The sequence below is a fragment of the Equus przewalskii genome, chromosome 3 (genome assembly GCF_037783145.1).
Source record: "Equus przewalskii isolate Varuska chromosome 3, EquPr2, whole genome shotgun sequence".
Taxonomy (NCBI): Eukaryota; Metazoa; Chordata; class Mammalia; order Perissodactyla; family Equidae; genus Equus; species Equus przewalskii.
In genome coordinates this window covers 44047484-44061724 of record NC_091833.1, presented here as the reverse complement: position 1 = coordinate 44061724, position 14241 = coordinate 44047484, and the positions used below count along the sequence as shown (strand labels likewise).

Here is a 14241-nt window from a genome sequence, read left to right as displayed (position 1 = left end):
AAGTATTTAAATTGCTTTTGTTGGAACATGTAGACAAATGCCCACAGGTTTCAGTGTTGTGTGGTAAGGCTAATTTATGTGAGGAGTGGTGAGGTGATTTAGCTGTGTTCTATTCTATTTCTGTTTTTTTTTAATGCTTGCCCTTCTTGGCTAAAAGAAAATCTAGGATAAATTATGTTTATACTTTGTCTCATTATCAGGATTCAACTTTCACTTCATTTGCTCATTTTAGTAGGGAATGGATGACCCTTTGCCCTGCCAACAGTCTTTCAGACTGCTTCTTATTTTAGGTTTAGATCTGTACCTTTTTGCAGATAGCTCACAGATAGATAAACTTTTAAACTGGAGGGGACCTCAGAAGGCCTTTGAGATCATCTAATACAGCCCCCACATTGCTCAGATTAGGGATCTGAGGTCAAGGGAATAGTAATAACAGTGACCTTTATTGAGCTCATGTCTCACTTGATCATTCTAACAGCCCCATAAATAAGTCCCATAGGAGGTGGGGGCGTTGCTGGCTTACTAACTGTTTCCTTTGTAAATGTCCTTCACAATTTAAATAATTTAGTTCAGTGTAGAGAAGAACAATTATAATACTTCTGTTGTCAAATGATTTCTTTAATATTTAATAAAAAATAAATACTAATTATTAAAAGGCTGTTCACACCTATTATTTAATATAGTAAAACCATACAGTAGTTATCATTTTTGAAGACTTTTTTCTTACTCCCAAACACACGCATAAACGTTGCTTTTATATTTTAGTGAATATATCTGTCTATACAGTATTTTACAAATATACTTAACAAAGTTCTATCTTAATTATTTTCTTCTTGATCCTGTGATCCTGAAATCTGATTCATTTAATTTTCATTGAATTTTGGAACTACTTTGTCAACTGTTTAATGTATAATAAAAGTTGTGTGTATGTGTACATATATATATATATATGCATATATAATAGCTATGTTGATAAATTTGATATGAGTTAAATTTTGATCTGTTTTGTTACTCTGGAAATTTCTTTAGTGTCAACATTTCATTAATTTTTCTTACCTTTAAGTGTCTGGGGAGCTGAGAGGAATTGTTCTGTTATTTTGTTTCTATTAGTACAAAGATGAAAACAAAATCACTATATACTGTGTATGTGATAGAGAATATTTCACTTGAAAGGTGTGAAATCTTTTTTTATACTTTGTGTCTGTTAGACTTTACATTTCCTTGCTCAAATAGATACTTTTTCTTAGTACTAATTTCAAGAACTATGTCAATCACTTGATAGCTACATGTTAAAATGAACTGTTTCAATTTATGTTAATTTTAGTTTTTCGTAATTTCACAGTTTAAAACAAACCATAGATTTGCCCGTATTGAATAATAAATACACAGCATCCACTCATTCAGCTTGTATTTCGTGAAGGTCTGTAGTGTGTCAGGCACACGTCCAGCATTAGGGTGTGGTAGGCAGGAAACAGACATGGGCCCTGCCTCCACGGATCTAGCTGTCAATACTGTTTTATTGATTTTAGATCCAAATACTTGTTCTTGTGTACTAAGAATTTGACAACCGATAGTAATCAAAACCTAACTGCACTTACAATATCTATTGTATTTATTGCTTTGCTTCCAGATTATGAATTCCAGCACTCAGTACTTTTCAGTTTGCCGAGGGATATTTTTTTTTGATTAACAAGTGATTTTAATAAAATGTTCTCCAGGATATTTAGTTTTTTAAAAGTTGTAGTACAATATCCATATCATAAAAGTTAACCATTCTAACCATCTTTAAGTTTTCACTAAGTTGCTTTAAGTACATTTACAATGTTGTGCAATCATCACCACTATCCATTTTCAGAATTTTTCCGTCATCTCTAATAGAAACTCTGTATACAATCTTTAGTTTTAAGTATTAGAAGAATATTGGTTATTTTCTTCGTTTCTTTTTTTGGGCCTCATCTCACTGTCTTCCATCAACCCAATATTCAGTGTGATCTGCTTGTACTTGGTGAATTCTGAGCTTGTCATTTGAATTAGAACGGTTTCTTTTTATTTGTACTTTTCCATTTTTTTAGGTATCTCTTAAAATTGCATCATCTTTCATTTTACTGCAATTTTATATTTGCTTATTTTGGAGCAATGAAAAGATACATGTGGAGTTTGAGGGAGATCTAACTAAATAATGTAAACACATAGAACATTTTGTAGAGAAGGCAGGGAAGACTGGGGATTAAAGCCTGTGGTACACACAAAGTCTGACAGTCTCAGTTCCCTTCCCCTTCCGCTCAGTGCCTGGAGCAGGAGGCACATCCAGTGTAAAAGGTACTTTGACCTGTGATACAGAATCACTCAGTCCCCCAAACGCTGGATGTCAACAGGAAGAAGTGTTCAGTGGGTCCTCCATCTGTATTACTCTTTGTGTTCAAACAAAAGTAAAGCTGTTTAAAGAGTTTTAAAAATTATTTCTAAAGGAGTGTTAAATACCCTATTCAGATTACATTCCTTTTCTGCTGAAACGTTTCCTTGACTTCTTCATTCATGACAGTCACACACTACTGTTACACAGTAAAGAAATGGAGGAATTATCAGGGAACCTTTTTCAGAAAATTATTTTAGATTTTTAGAGAGCAAATAAGAATTTAAGAAAATAAACATGAAAGTCATTTGAATTTTAACTTTATAAGCAAGATAATTTTTATTACTTTGTCTAATGGTATATTTATATACTTTTCCTTCAAAATAAGGAAAAGTGTAATTTTCATTTATGTTTATTATTGTTTATTTTTTAAAGAGTGACACTTCTAAAGAAATCTCTTTATTACAGCTAAAGGATGGCGGCAAAGCATCCCAGGCGAACGTAAGAATAGGCGATGTGGTTCTCAGCATTGATGGAATAAGTGCTCAAGGAATGACTCATCTCGAAGCCCAGAACAAGATTAAGGGCTGTACAGGCTCTTTGAATATGACTCTGCAAAGGTAAATTGCTTTCTGTTTGGCTTTGAGAGAGAAAACAACACTGAGGAATGTGTTTTTGTGCGTCTGACTCATGGTGTTAACTAAGAAGCAGTTTCTGCTGCCATTATTTCAGGTAGATAAATAAAAAATAGAATGGCTCTTAAATTGGGTAATGAAGCAGAACGAGAATTGGTGAAAGCTTTTGGATTATGCATTGACATACTCATAAAAATTGTGTGTAGAGTTTTAGAGAATTTAAGAATTCCTGAAATTTCTCAGTGGAGCACAGACTAAGGATTCTTATTATAGGGTAAAACTCTTGACCTTAATATTCTGGGCAGTATATTAGATGGTATTCTTTTAAAGTATGGTTTGGCTTTTCTTTTCCTTTTTTTTCCCTGAGGAAGATTCACCCTGAGCTAACATCTGCTGCCAGTCTTCCTTTTTTTGTATGTGAGCTGCTGCCACAGCATGGCCACTGACAGACGAGTGGTGTAGGTCCGTGCCTGGGAACCAAACCTGGGCCACCAAAGTGGAGTGCACAGAACTTGACCACTAGACCATTGGTGCTGGCCCTGATTTCGCTTTTCTTAGTATGCCTTTTGCCCATTTTTTCCTAGATAGAAAAATAATTTTGTAATATACTTATTTGAAGTCCAGATTTTGTGAACTTACTGTTTTTTTAAAGTTACTCTGGCCTCAGTTATAAAATAGCTAATCATCTCATTGCTTATACTGCATCAGGGATTTTGAGCATCCCAACATTTGACCTGCATTGAAATCACTTGGATCCCTTGTTAAAAATACTGATAGGAGTCAGAACATCTGGAAGTAAGGATGAAGAAGTATATTTTAATATGGTCCCTGTGATTATTATGAATTATGAAGTGAGAACCTCTTCAGTATCTTGGTCTGAGGGGAAGGGAGGAGAAGGAGGGAATGGATGGAGGGTGCCTGAATGATAGCTCTGAACTTCAGGTTGTAAGGAAGGTTCATTCCCTGGGTGGTTATGGAGGGTTGTAAGGAAGTTTGTTTTTTGCTGATTACAAAAGTGTTCTCTGTTCTATAAAATTTGGAAAACACCATTTTTTCTTGCAAAATATCTCATGGTCTTGCGTAAGTTATCATGTGTGTTGTAAATCTTTAATAGGGGAATAACACATGGTACTTTCCAAATATATTTGGCTATTGAACCTTTTTTTTTGGAGTATTTCCTGGGACTATTTAAAGGATATATACATGGTAAATTATATGTACTTGTCTGCAGGACAAGTGGTCTTAAAAAAGTTTTTATGGGGCCTGGCCCTGTTGCCAAGTGGTTAAAGTTCCACATAGTCTGCTTCAGTGGCCCAGGTTCACTGGTCTGGATCCTGGGTGTGGATCTGTTCTGCTCATCAGCCATGCTGTGGAGCCATCCCACATACAAAAAAGTAGAGGAGGATTGGCATGGATGTTAGCTCAGGGCTAATCTTCCTCAGGAAAAAAACAAAAAAAATTTTATGAACTTAGACTTACTTTGATGTGTCATGACTTTCTTACCAGTTTCCTTTTTTGGGTATTTTTCTTTTTGTAGGAGAAATTACTTTCAGTAGGTCTGTTGTATTGAAGGTTATGTGTGTTTAAATTTTGATAGCTATTAGCTATACTTTTTAACGCGTATATGAGTAATCAGTGAAAAAAGTAACCATACTAAAAAGTTTTATTTCGATAGTATCCTTTCTGTTCTATATATTGAGACACATAACTAAAAATTAAGTGAAAGTAGTCATTTTTATTTATAGGCATTTTTACTAAGTATGAATTTTGAAAGGGAACCAAGTCAAGAAGCTTAACTTGTCTCAGATATTGACAAAACAAAACAAATACAGATGATTATGGGCAATTTCTCAAATTCTGAAGCTGAAAGTTTCTAGAGGGTCTAAGCTCTTTTCCTGGACCATATATTGTTTCTTTCACACCAGCCTACTTGTTTTTACATTGTGCGCCCTATTTTATGACCCAGGACCCAGTATCTTAGTTTCTATTGAAAACACTTCTGGGTCCCCTAAGAATAGATGAAAACCAAATGTTACCTTATTTGGATGCATTTCCTATTTAAGTAATCTGCTACTGACTCTAATAAAGATTCTTTAAAGCTGCTTAGAAAATCTAATAAACCAACTTGTTATAAACATTTGGGGATGCTACTTAATCTTGTCTTCATATTTCTGAATACAGATATTCAGGGACCCAACATGTGAGAGAATTTTAGAGTCCTGTTATTATTCATTGTAATTCTGCTCAAGTTTTTGAACACTTCTTGTGTTAAAAAATGTCAGCCTGAAAAGAGATTTGCGTTGAAGAGAATTCATGGTATACAGTTGACAATGCTACTGAAAAAAATACTTTTTTTTGCCTTTTAAGAAAAAATAATACTTTGAAGAGTTATCTTCATTTCTTTTCTATACTAAGGCCATTCTCTTCCTAAGTTCTGTTTCTTTCTCATATCAAAGCAAATATTTTTCTTTCACTTATTTCTGAATTCGAACCACGGTGTCCAACCAAACTGCTCTGCATTCTCCTTCCAAACTGAGTGAGTTACAACAGTACTTTCTCTGTGTTCTTTTCTTCATAACATGGACTTTTCTTCATGAATATGTAGTACTTTCCTTTACAGACTACAGACTTGTCTTAGTCGGGTTTGCCTAGAAGCAGAACCTGAGATGGGATTCATGGGCAAGTGATATATGCAGGGAGTTCTTTCAAATGTTTCTTACAAGGGAGTGAGTGAAGCAGGATTGGGAAGAAGAAACTGAGATGAGCAAAGATGTGGTTTCAGGGATGTCTAGCCTCAGCTTGATCCAGGAGGGAACTTGGGAACAAAATTGTACCACAGAGTCTATCTTGCCTTGAGGCAAAGGAACTGGGCTTTTGTCCTGGCTTCCCTGCATTTATTAGTCGTTGTCCACCAGCTGTCCTGAAAGAATGTGTGTGTGTGTGTGTGTGTGTGTGTGTGTGTTTATGCAGGGGAAGGCTAGGAGGTAGTTTCTGTTGCTTCCACAGAAGGTTGCTGTTGTGAACCATTAACAGCGATGCAGAGAGCACCTCGGGGATGGGTGTACCAAACGAGCAGAAGGGTTCTAGAGGACCCAGGCAGGGCACCACCTGCATGTGCTGTGTCATTCCATCCAGATTTGAGTCCTCTGCTTGGAGGATGAGGCTCTCTGTGACTTAGGCCCACTCAGATTGTCTTCTCCAGATCATCACACTCATCACTGAACGCCATGTATCCATTTAAGGCATGTTTCTTACCGTCCCACATGCCTTTATGTCCTCTCATGAAATTTGCTTCATCTGGAATGCCTACCCACCTCCCAGTACATGACTCCACATCGACAAACCTCATATCAAACCTCATCCTGCCCACAGTCTTTTCTTACTGTTGCAGCTCATTTATTTCTTTTCACCTCTGAACTCCATGACAGGTTTATACCATGCGATTCAGCGTTTAATTATACTCTGGGTATAACCGTGAATAACAATGCAGGTTCTGTGAGTCACATACAAATAAACCTAATTAGTTAATAATCATACCTAATACTGTCTATGTAATTAACTAATTACTCCATGTATATTAGTTCTCTTTTTCTAGCTAGACTCCTTGAAAGCAAAGATTATGTTTTTTGCGCTATTTGTATTTGACATCTTTTGTAGTTTTGTGTTTTTAGTATCTAATAAACATTTAATGGATACTAGCATTATTTCCCAAACTTGGAATCATTTATTTATTCCACAAATAATTTTTAGGCTCTCACTGTGTGCCAGGCACTGTCGTAGGTGCTGGGGACATAGGAGTGAACAGACAGACAGAAGCCCCTACCCTCATAGTGCTGGCCTTGTAGTAAGTGGAGACGGACAATGAACAAGTAAGGAAAAACCTGTAGGATATCACATGGCCGTAAGTGTTATGGGGAAAAATAAAGCATATAAGGGAGATAGGGAGTCCAGCGGTGGAAAATAGCAAATTAAAATGGAGTGGTCAGGGGCTGGCCCTGTTGCTTAATGGTTAAGTTTGGCGCGCTCTGCTTTGGTGACCTGGGTTTGGTTCCCGGGCACAGCCCTACACCACTTGTTGCCAGCCGTGCTGTGGTGGCAACCTAGATAGAAAATAGAGGAAGATTGGCACAGATGTTAGCTCAGGGCAAGTCTTCTCAGCAAAAAAATAAAAAATAAAAAATGAATAAAATGGAGTGATCAGGAAAGCCTTAGTGAGCAGGTTATTGGATTTGGGTCTTGAGTGTCCCAGGCAAACGGAAGAGCTGGTGCGGTGGTCTGTCAGGGAGGCCAGTGTGTCTGGAGCAGATGAGTAAGGGCAGAAGTGAGGTCAGAGGTAGATTTTTAGGGCCTTGTGGATCACTGTAAGAAATCAAATTGAGTTGTCCTGGACCTATAAGAAATTGTGAGAAAGGATTGGAGGGTTAGAACTGCTTGGCCGATGTACAGGAGGGTTTGGGAGAGAAGGGACTCCGTTATTGGGAAGAGGGGCTGGAGGATGGAGCAGACCCAGGCTCTCTCCAGTGTGGACAGGGCGGCGCTGCCCTTTCCTCTAGGCTGTAGACACCCTGGGTGACTACCGTGGCTGCTCGGTTCTGCTCCCTCCACACAGGAATCCCCAGGCACGAATGTGAAAGAGAAAACCCACATTTGTTTTTGAGATGAAAGTTACCAGCAGTTTTGCTTTGTGAACTTTTTTTGCATTAGGTATTATTGTTATGTATCTGTTAAAAAAAAAAAATATATATATATATATTTATATTTAATTGATCTCTCCTTTAGGTCCAACTGCAATATCCTAGAATAGGATTTAGATAAGAAAAAGTGGGATAAAGGTACTCACATGGTTAAGGTTATTTTGCAACTGTTTTTTCTAACTAGTCTAAGTTGGAGGTATATAGTAAAGCAGGTGTATTATCTCTCTGTGATATCCTAAAAAAGAAGACTTGACTCGCTCTATTCTGGGTATCCTAATGAATATAGAGTTGTGGAAGATTTCATTTTGATTTGTCTTTTATCCTTGGAACAGATTGGAAAATTGTTTTTTCTGCAGCTGGAACTGATTCTAAGAGTACTGCAAGTGGACAATGAAAATTTCTATTTAAAATTATTTTTCCTCTTGGGGAAATTAGGCAAATAGCAGTGTGCTTATTTTTAAATATCAAATGCATTTTGCCTATGCTTTTGATCCAAGTCAAAGTGGATCATTTTTTAAATTACATTATTCAGCTAATAAAAGGAAAATTACTTTCTACAGCTTTGATGTCTGTTAACTTTATTAATTGTATTAGAGTTGGATTCCGTGAATAAGATTTTTAACTATTTCATTTTCTTTCAGTAATTCAATTCTCTCCACAACATAGATAAACTTATTACTAACTTACTGTATGAATTGGGGCAAGTCACTAAACTTCTGGGTCCTAATTTTCTTGACGGTAAAATGAGGTCATGGGTGATTTCTAAGTTCCCTTAAATTCTGGTTCTTGTTCTGGTTTTTCAGCTTGAAATGGCTAAGTTCCCTTGAGCTTGTTGTTAGATCAAACTAACTTAAGCTTGCTTATTTTGGCTGAGAGAATCAGGAAATTGGACTTTCTTCTTTGGAGTTATCTTAAACTGTGCCAGCTTGGCTAAGTGACTTGTACTGCTCTGCTGACTTTAAGGTGAAAGGTAGGTCAGATGGATATTCAAACAGCATTTAATCATTAAAAGATATTTTATATGTTTGTCCTTATTTTATATTTTTGAATTAATCCTCTTGGAATCGCAGAGAATATCTATATAGCTTTTCTAATCTTGCTTGTTTTTTACCATTCAGGTAGTGGCACATCTGTGTTTTGTTTTGTTTGTTTTGTTCCTTAGACTTCATTTAGTGTATAACTTGTTATGATTGGAAGTGAAAGATCTAGAACGATTGAGTTTTGAAAAATATTGATGTACTCTCTTTTTGACTCCCTCCTCTTCCTCATCCTTCAAACAACAAAAAATTGTCGGAGATCCAGTAACTACTACTAGTGAATGACGGATTGGAATAATTTAAGTTACAAGAAAAAAGAAAAAGCGGCTTTTGTATCAGACTGAAGCTATTAGCTATCTTTTGTTTCATTTTAGCAGATTGCTTAACATCCGTTTACTGTTAGCTTTATGGGTTCAACTCTAGTCTTCTTTTCACTAATAGCATAGGAATAGGAAGTATTTTTTTTTAATCAAAGTTTCCAGTTTCCTGTCTGGGATATTTCAATTCATGTGAATTAAAAGACATTTAGTTCGATTATCTTTTCTTTTAATTGGAGTTGCATATTATCCCATTTCAGGTGACTTTTTTCCCCTTGGTATTTCACATGCTTTTCTAATGTCTGTTTTGCAATTTAGGCGTCCCTGTTTTTTGTTTGCTTGTTTGTTTGTGTTGGTTTTAGTTTTATTTTTTGATTCTTAGATTGAAGGATGACTATTTTCAGGACTGAATCTGATTGCATTTCCTGCATCATTAAAATAAGAAGCACCACTTAGGAAAGGGAAGGAGGACAAGCATGCGTTGACATCTCTTTCTGCAATCTTTTTTTATATATCTCCATCGAGAAAGGAATTAACATACCCATTTTTCAGATGAGTACATTATGGCTTCTAGAGTTTATCTGACTTGCCTAACAAACCTACGTCAGTTCAAAGCCTGTGCCCTCCCCACTTTCTTTGCTGTAGCAAGGGACTTCATGACTATAGTCTCCTCATAAAATTTGATACATCAGGACAGTAACACAATAGGAGTAACTCTGACTCTGAGTAACTTGTAAGCAACAGCATCTCTGTCCAAATGTACTTTTCATTTTCACTCTACCTCTCAGTATTCTATAATAAATATTGTACCTAAATTATTTTCTATGTGCTTCATAAACCTTATATATTAGAATGAAAGTAAAAAAAAAAAGGGGGCTAGGCTGGCCCCGTGGCCGAGTGGTTAAGTTCGTGAACTCCACTGCAGGTGGCCCAGTGTTTCGTTAGTTCGAATCCTGAGCACTGACATGGCACTGCTCATCAAACCACGCTGAGGCAGCGTCCCACGTGCCACAACTAGAAGGACCCACAACAAAGAATATACAACTATGTACTGGAGGGCTTTGGGGAGAAAAAGGAAAAAAATAAAATCTAAAAAAAAAAAGAAAAAAGGGGGCTAACTAGGTTAGTGGGCCTCTACATAGGAGAGTTCATTTGGATACTGACTTGTGTAAATTGTTGCCTGTCCTAAATCAGAATATCATCTTTTCTTTTTCCTTTCCAAGTTTGTAAGCCTGTTGACTATATTTGCTAATTTATTTCTCTACTAGAGTTTGAAGATTTAGTTCTTCAGCAGGCCTCTATCTTTGCGTCCCGAGAATAACTAAAGACTCGGGAATTTTTAAAAATATGTTTTTAGGAATATTTGCTCAATATGACACTGTCAATCACCAAATCAATCAGCAGACATAGAAGAGAAATACTTATCTCATAGCTCTTTTCCTTCAGTTCATTGGGGATAAAGATTGTTGAAAGTGAACTTGAAGGCTCAAGTTAGTTCATCTTTTTTGGTAGTCTGTAGCAATACGACAGTAGCAGATTTGGTAAATATGGGTTGGTCAGGGTATATTTTGCATTTTGAAATTCATCTCTTTGAACTTTACATCTTGAAAGTGTGTAGTTATTTTTTAACATAAAAATCTTATTTGTTCCTCCAAAGGAAAAGTTATTTCAATCTATAATCCTTTGGGAAAACAATTCTAGGAAATAATACATTTAAAAACCTGTTTAGGGGCCATCCTGGTGGCACAGCAGTTAAGTTTGCATATTCCACTTCAGTGGCCCGGGGTTCACCAGTTTGGATCCTGGGTGTGGACCTACACAGTGCTTGGCAAGCCATGCCATGGCAGACATCCCACATATAAAGTAGAGGAAGATGGGCATGGATGTTAGCTTAGGGCCAGTCTTCCTCAGCAAAAAGAGGAGGATTGGTGGTGGATGTTAGCTCAGGACTGATCTTCCTCCAAAAAAAAGCCTTAAAGCTTTATTGAAAATTTTAATATGTAGAATTTTTTGTATGTGCAGAATTTTAAAAGAAGGGGAATGATAATAACACTGGCTTTGAAATCACTGGCAAACTTGATAGAAACCTTGGTTCCACCACTTCCTAGTGTGTGACCTTGGGCAAGTTATATAACTGAGTTTCTGTTAGCCATTTGTAAATGGGCATGGTAACAACTGCCTTCCAGGGCTGTTAGAGAGATTAAATGAGATAGCACATGTCTAGAACCTAGGACATAAAGATAAGTTTCCTCTCCTTTCTTCTTACTTCTCCCCTTGTAGGTGAGTAATAGTATTGTATCCATTGTAAAGTTACTTCTAGGAGATCATATTTATTTTGTTTCTTAGCAACAAAATGGCTGTGACTGGAGGGAAATAGGGAGAAAATGAGAGGGCAGTCTGGTAGGTAGTTGTCTGAGTAAGCCAGGAGATGACGATGCACGTGTTAGAAGAAAGGATTGTTTAGTCAAGTGAATGATTTTGGATCATACAATTGAAATTAAAGCTTTTTAAAAGAGTGTGGTGGATACAAACATTGTGCTTTACTGCCAGCTAACTGCTGCTTTGGTTCAAAATTATTGTCTTAACCACTAATTTATGGCAGCAAACAGAAACCGGTACACACCTAGTCTTGTTTACTCTGCTAATTCCTCTTGTTTTTCTTAGAGGAACAATGCAGATATAGTTTCTCTCTTACTGTGGCTTAAGTCAGAAAGACAAAAAAATGAGTTTTTCTCTCACTCTCCCACCCAAATTTATGTGTATTCCCTTTAATTTCCTGAGTAGCATGTTAAAATCAAGCTAAATTACTAACTTTTGGACTGTGTTTTTATGATACATTTAGAAGTAATTTTCTCTTAAAACCCTTCATCAACACTAGTATGAATGACTTAAGTTTAGTGGGAAAAAAATCCCATAATGTTCCAAATTTTAAAAAATTGGACTTTCCCTCCAGATTTACCTTATGACTAGCAACCATAAGGGGTAGATATAAAAAGAGGCAGTTATGATTTCTGCCTTTAAGGAATTTATCATCTTTTCATTGGGATAAGAAGAGACAGAAAGTGTTACAGGAGTTCAGAGGGCAAAACCCCCTTGGAAGGTTTCCTGGAGGTGCTGAAACTTGGACCAGGCTTTGAAGAAAGAGGAGGAGATCTCAGAAGGAGGCATACCCTCTGAAGTCATGTGGAGGTCGCCTGTCCCCAGGTATATGTTGGGATGAGCATGTTGATCAATTGGAACTAGAGATAAGAATAAAAGGAAAATTAGATGAGAATACTGCTTTGCAAGGTCTTAGACACTGAGGTATTAAAAGTTTTCATCAGAAAAGTGCCATTTTCAGGGCAATATTTAGTGAGAGTGTTTGAAAGAAGGTGAAAAGACACCAGAGGCAAGGAGACTGGTCAGGCGAGTATTGCAGTAACTTGGCTACCTGAGGGCTTGAAATGGAAAACAGGAGAAACAGGAGAGAGGGGAACTTGTGAGCAGTATTCTAAGAGCCACAGGAATGCTGTGGATATGAGGAAAGAGGGAAGAGCCAAAGATGGCTCCGGTTCTTAGCCTGCTGGACCCGGCTCTGCTCTCTTTTCACCCTCCCCTGCTCTTCTGCTCACTGGAGTCTGGCTGCAGCTCCTGTCGTGATCCCAAAACTGCTTCTCACTGGAGGTCCCACAGATCCCTCAGACTCAACCTGGTCAGAGTGAGCTCCATCTACCCCTTGGCTCAGCAGTTTGCATCTCCTGCACTTATCTTGGTGAACAGCCCACCATGCACCCATTACCCAGATCAGAAAGACTCATTCCTTGCCTGAACCCCCCACATTCATCTGTAAGCATCTGTTCAGTAGCATTTGTATACATCTCAAAACACACTGTGAATAGAACAGAATAAATCAGTGTGGCCTTAGGGCGTGGTGGTGGTGGGGAGAGGCACAGCTCCTAGTCATAGTATCTTAAATGGAAACCTTTATGATCCATTTGTTCAGCGTATACATAGTACATCGCTTAACAGTTGGGATACACTCTGAGAAATGTGTCATTGTGCAAACATCACAGAGTGTACTTACACAAACCTAGATGGTATAGCGTACTACACACCTAGGCTATGTGGTACTATATACCATTGTATATGCGGTCTGTCATTGACCGGGAGGCCATTATGGGCACATGACTGTACTAAGTGAACACTTGCTGTGCTGATCACTGTGGATAGAAGGGAAGTCCTCACACCTGCCTTCGAGGAGCTCACAGTGTGGGGCACTGGTTTCTAACTTTAAATAAGAGCCTTTTTCTAACGTCAAATATTTCATGAGCAGCTCTTCCCCCACCACATTAATTGTAGTTTTAGTAACTGCAGATTTTATAAATACTGTATTACAGTTTTAAATGAAGAGGAAGACTTTTTACGTTTATATACAAGAATCTACGTTTATGTAAAAATCCAGTGTATACAAGATTTAAGCAGACTTTAAACAGTGATTAGTACACAGATGAATTCATGTGTCACTTATGAAAACTTGAAACTGTGTGCCAGTTACCTCCATCTGCTTCAGGTGTCGTTCAGAGGCTGGGAACCACTGGCTAACAACGTTTTAAGCCGTCTGAAGGTGGAGACAGGGAAGCAGAGACGTCTATCCACAGGCGAGACTGAGAGACAGCATGAGGGTGGGGAGGGAAAAGGAGACAGAAAGACGTAGGCAGCAGGGCTGTTGAAGGAGTAACATGAGAAGATTTTCCTGATCACTTCTCTTATCTGCAGATTAAAGGGACCATGATTCCACAGTATTGGATTCTACCAAATTACCCTTCATCATCATTTTAACAAAGAAAAAAAGCTTAATTTCATAGTTTTAAAATGAGAAGCATACAGTATTTCCTTGTATAGAAAGGAGTATCTGAGTAAGCACACTGAGTGGCAAGAAGGTCACACCCAGCTCTTGAGAGCAGAAATAATGTTCTATTTATTACATACTCCAGTGTCTACCACCATCGCTTGGACATAGAAGATACTCAAAAAGTATTTATTGGACTGGCCCAGTGGCGCAGTGGTTAAGTTCCCACATTCTGCTTCCGTGGCCTGAGGTTCACTGGTTCGGATCTCAGGTGCAGCCCTATGCACTGCTTGTCAAGCCATGCTGTGGCAGGTGTCCCACATAAAATAGAGGAAGATGGGCACAGATGTTAGCTCAGGGCCAGTCTTCCTCAGCAA

At 37.7% G+C, this 14241-nt stretch overlaps 1 protein-coding gene across 18 annotated transcripts in view; it reads left to right on the top strand.

The window, feature by feature from the left end:
* The window catches only part of PDLIM5 (PDZ and LIM domain 5), a 196684-nt gene that overhangs the window by 56987 nt on the left and 125456 nt on the right, over positions 1 to 14241 (top strand). For all 18 annotated transcript variants that reach the window (XM_070614275.1, XM_070614280.1, XM_070614282.1 and 15 more), the window contains one exon: positions 2822 to 2973. In XM_070614275.1, the coding sequence (XP_070470376.1) occupies positions 2822 to 2973 (152 nt within the window). The remainder of the gene's footprint in view (positions 1 to 2821; positions 2974 to 14241) is intronic.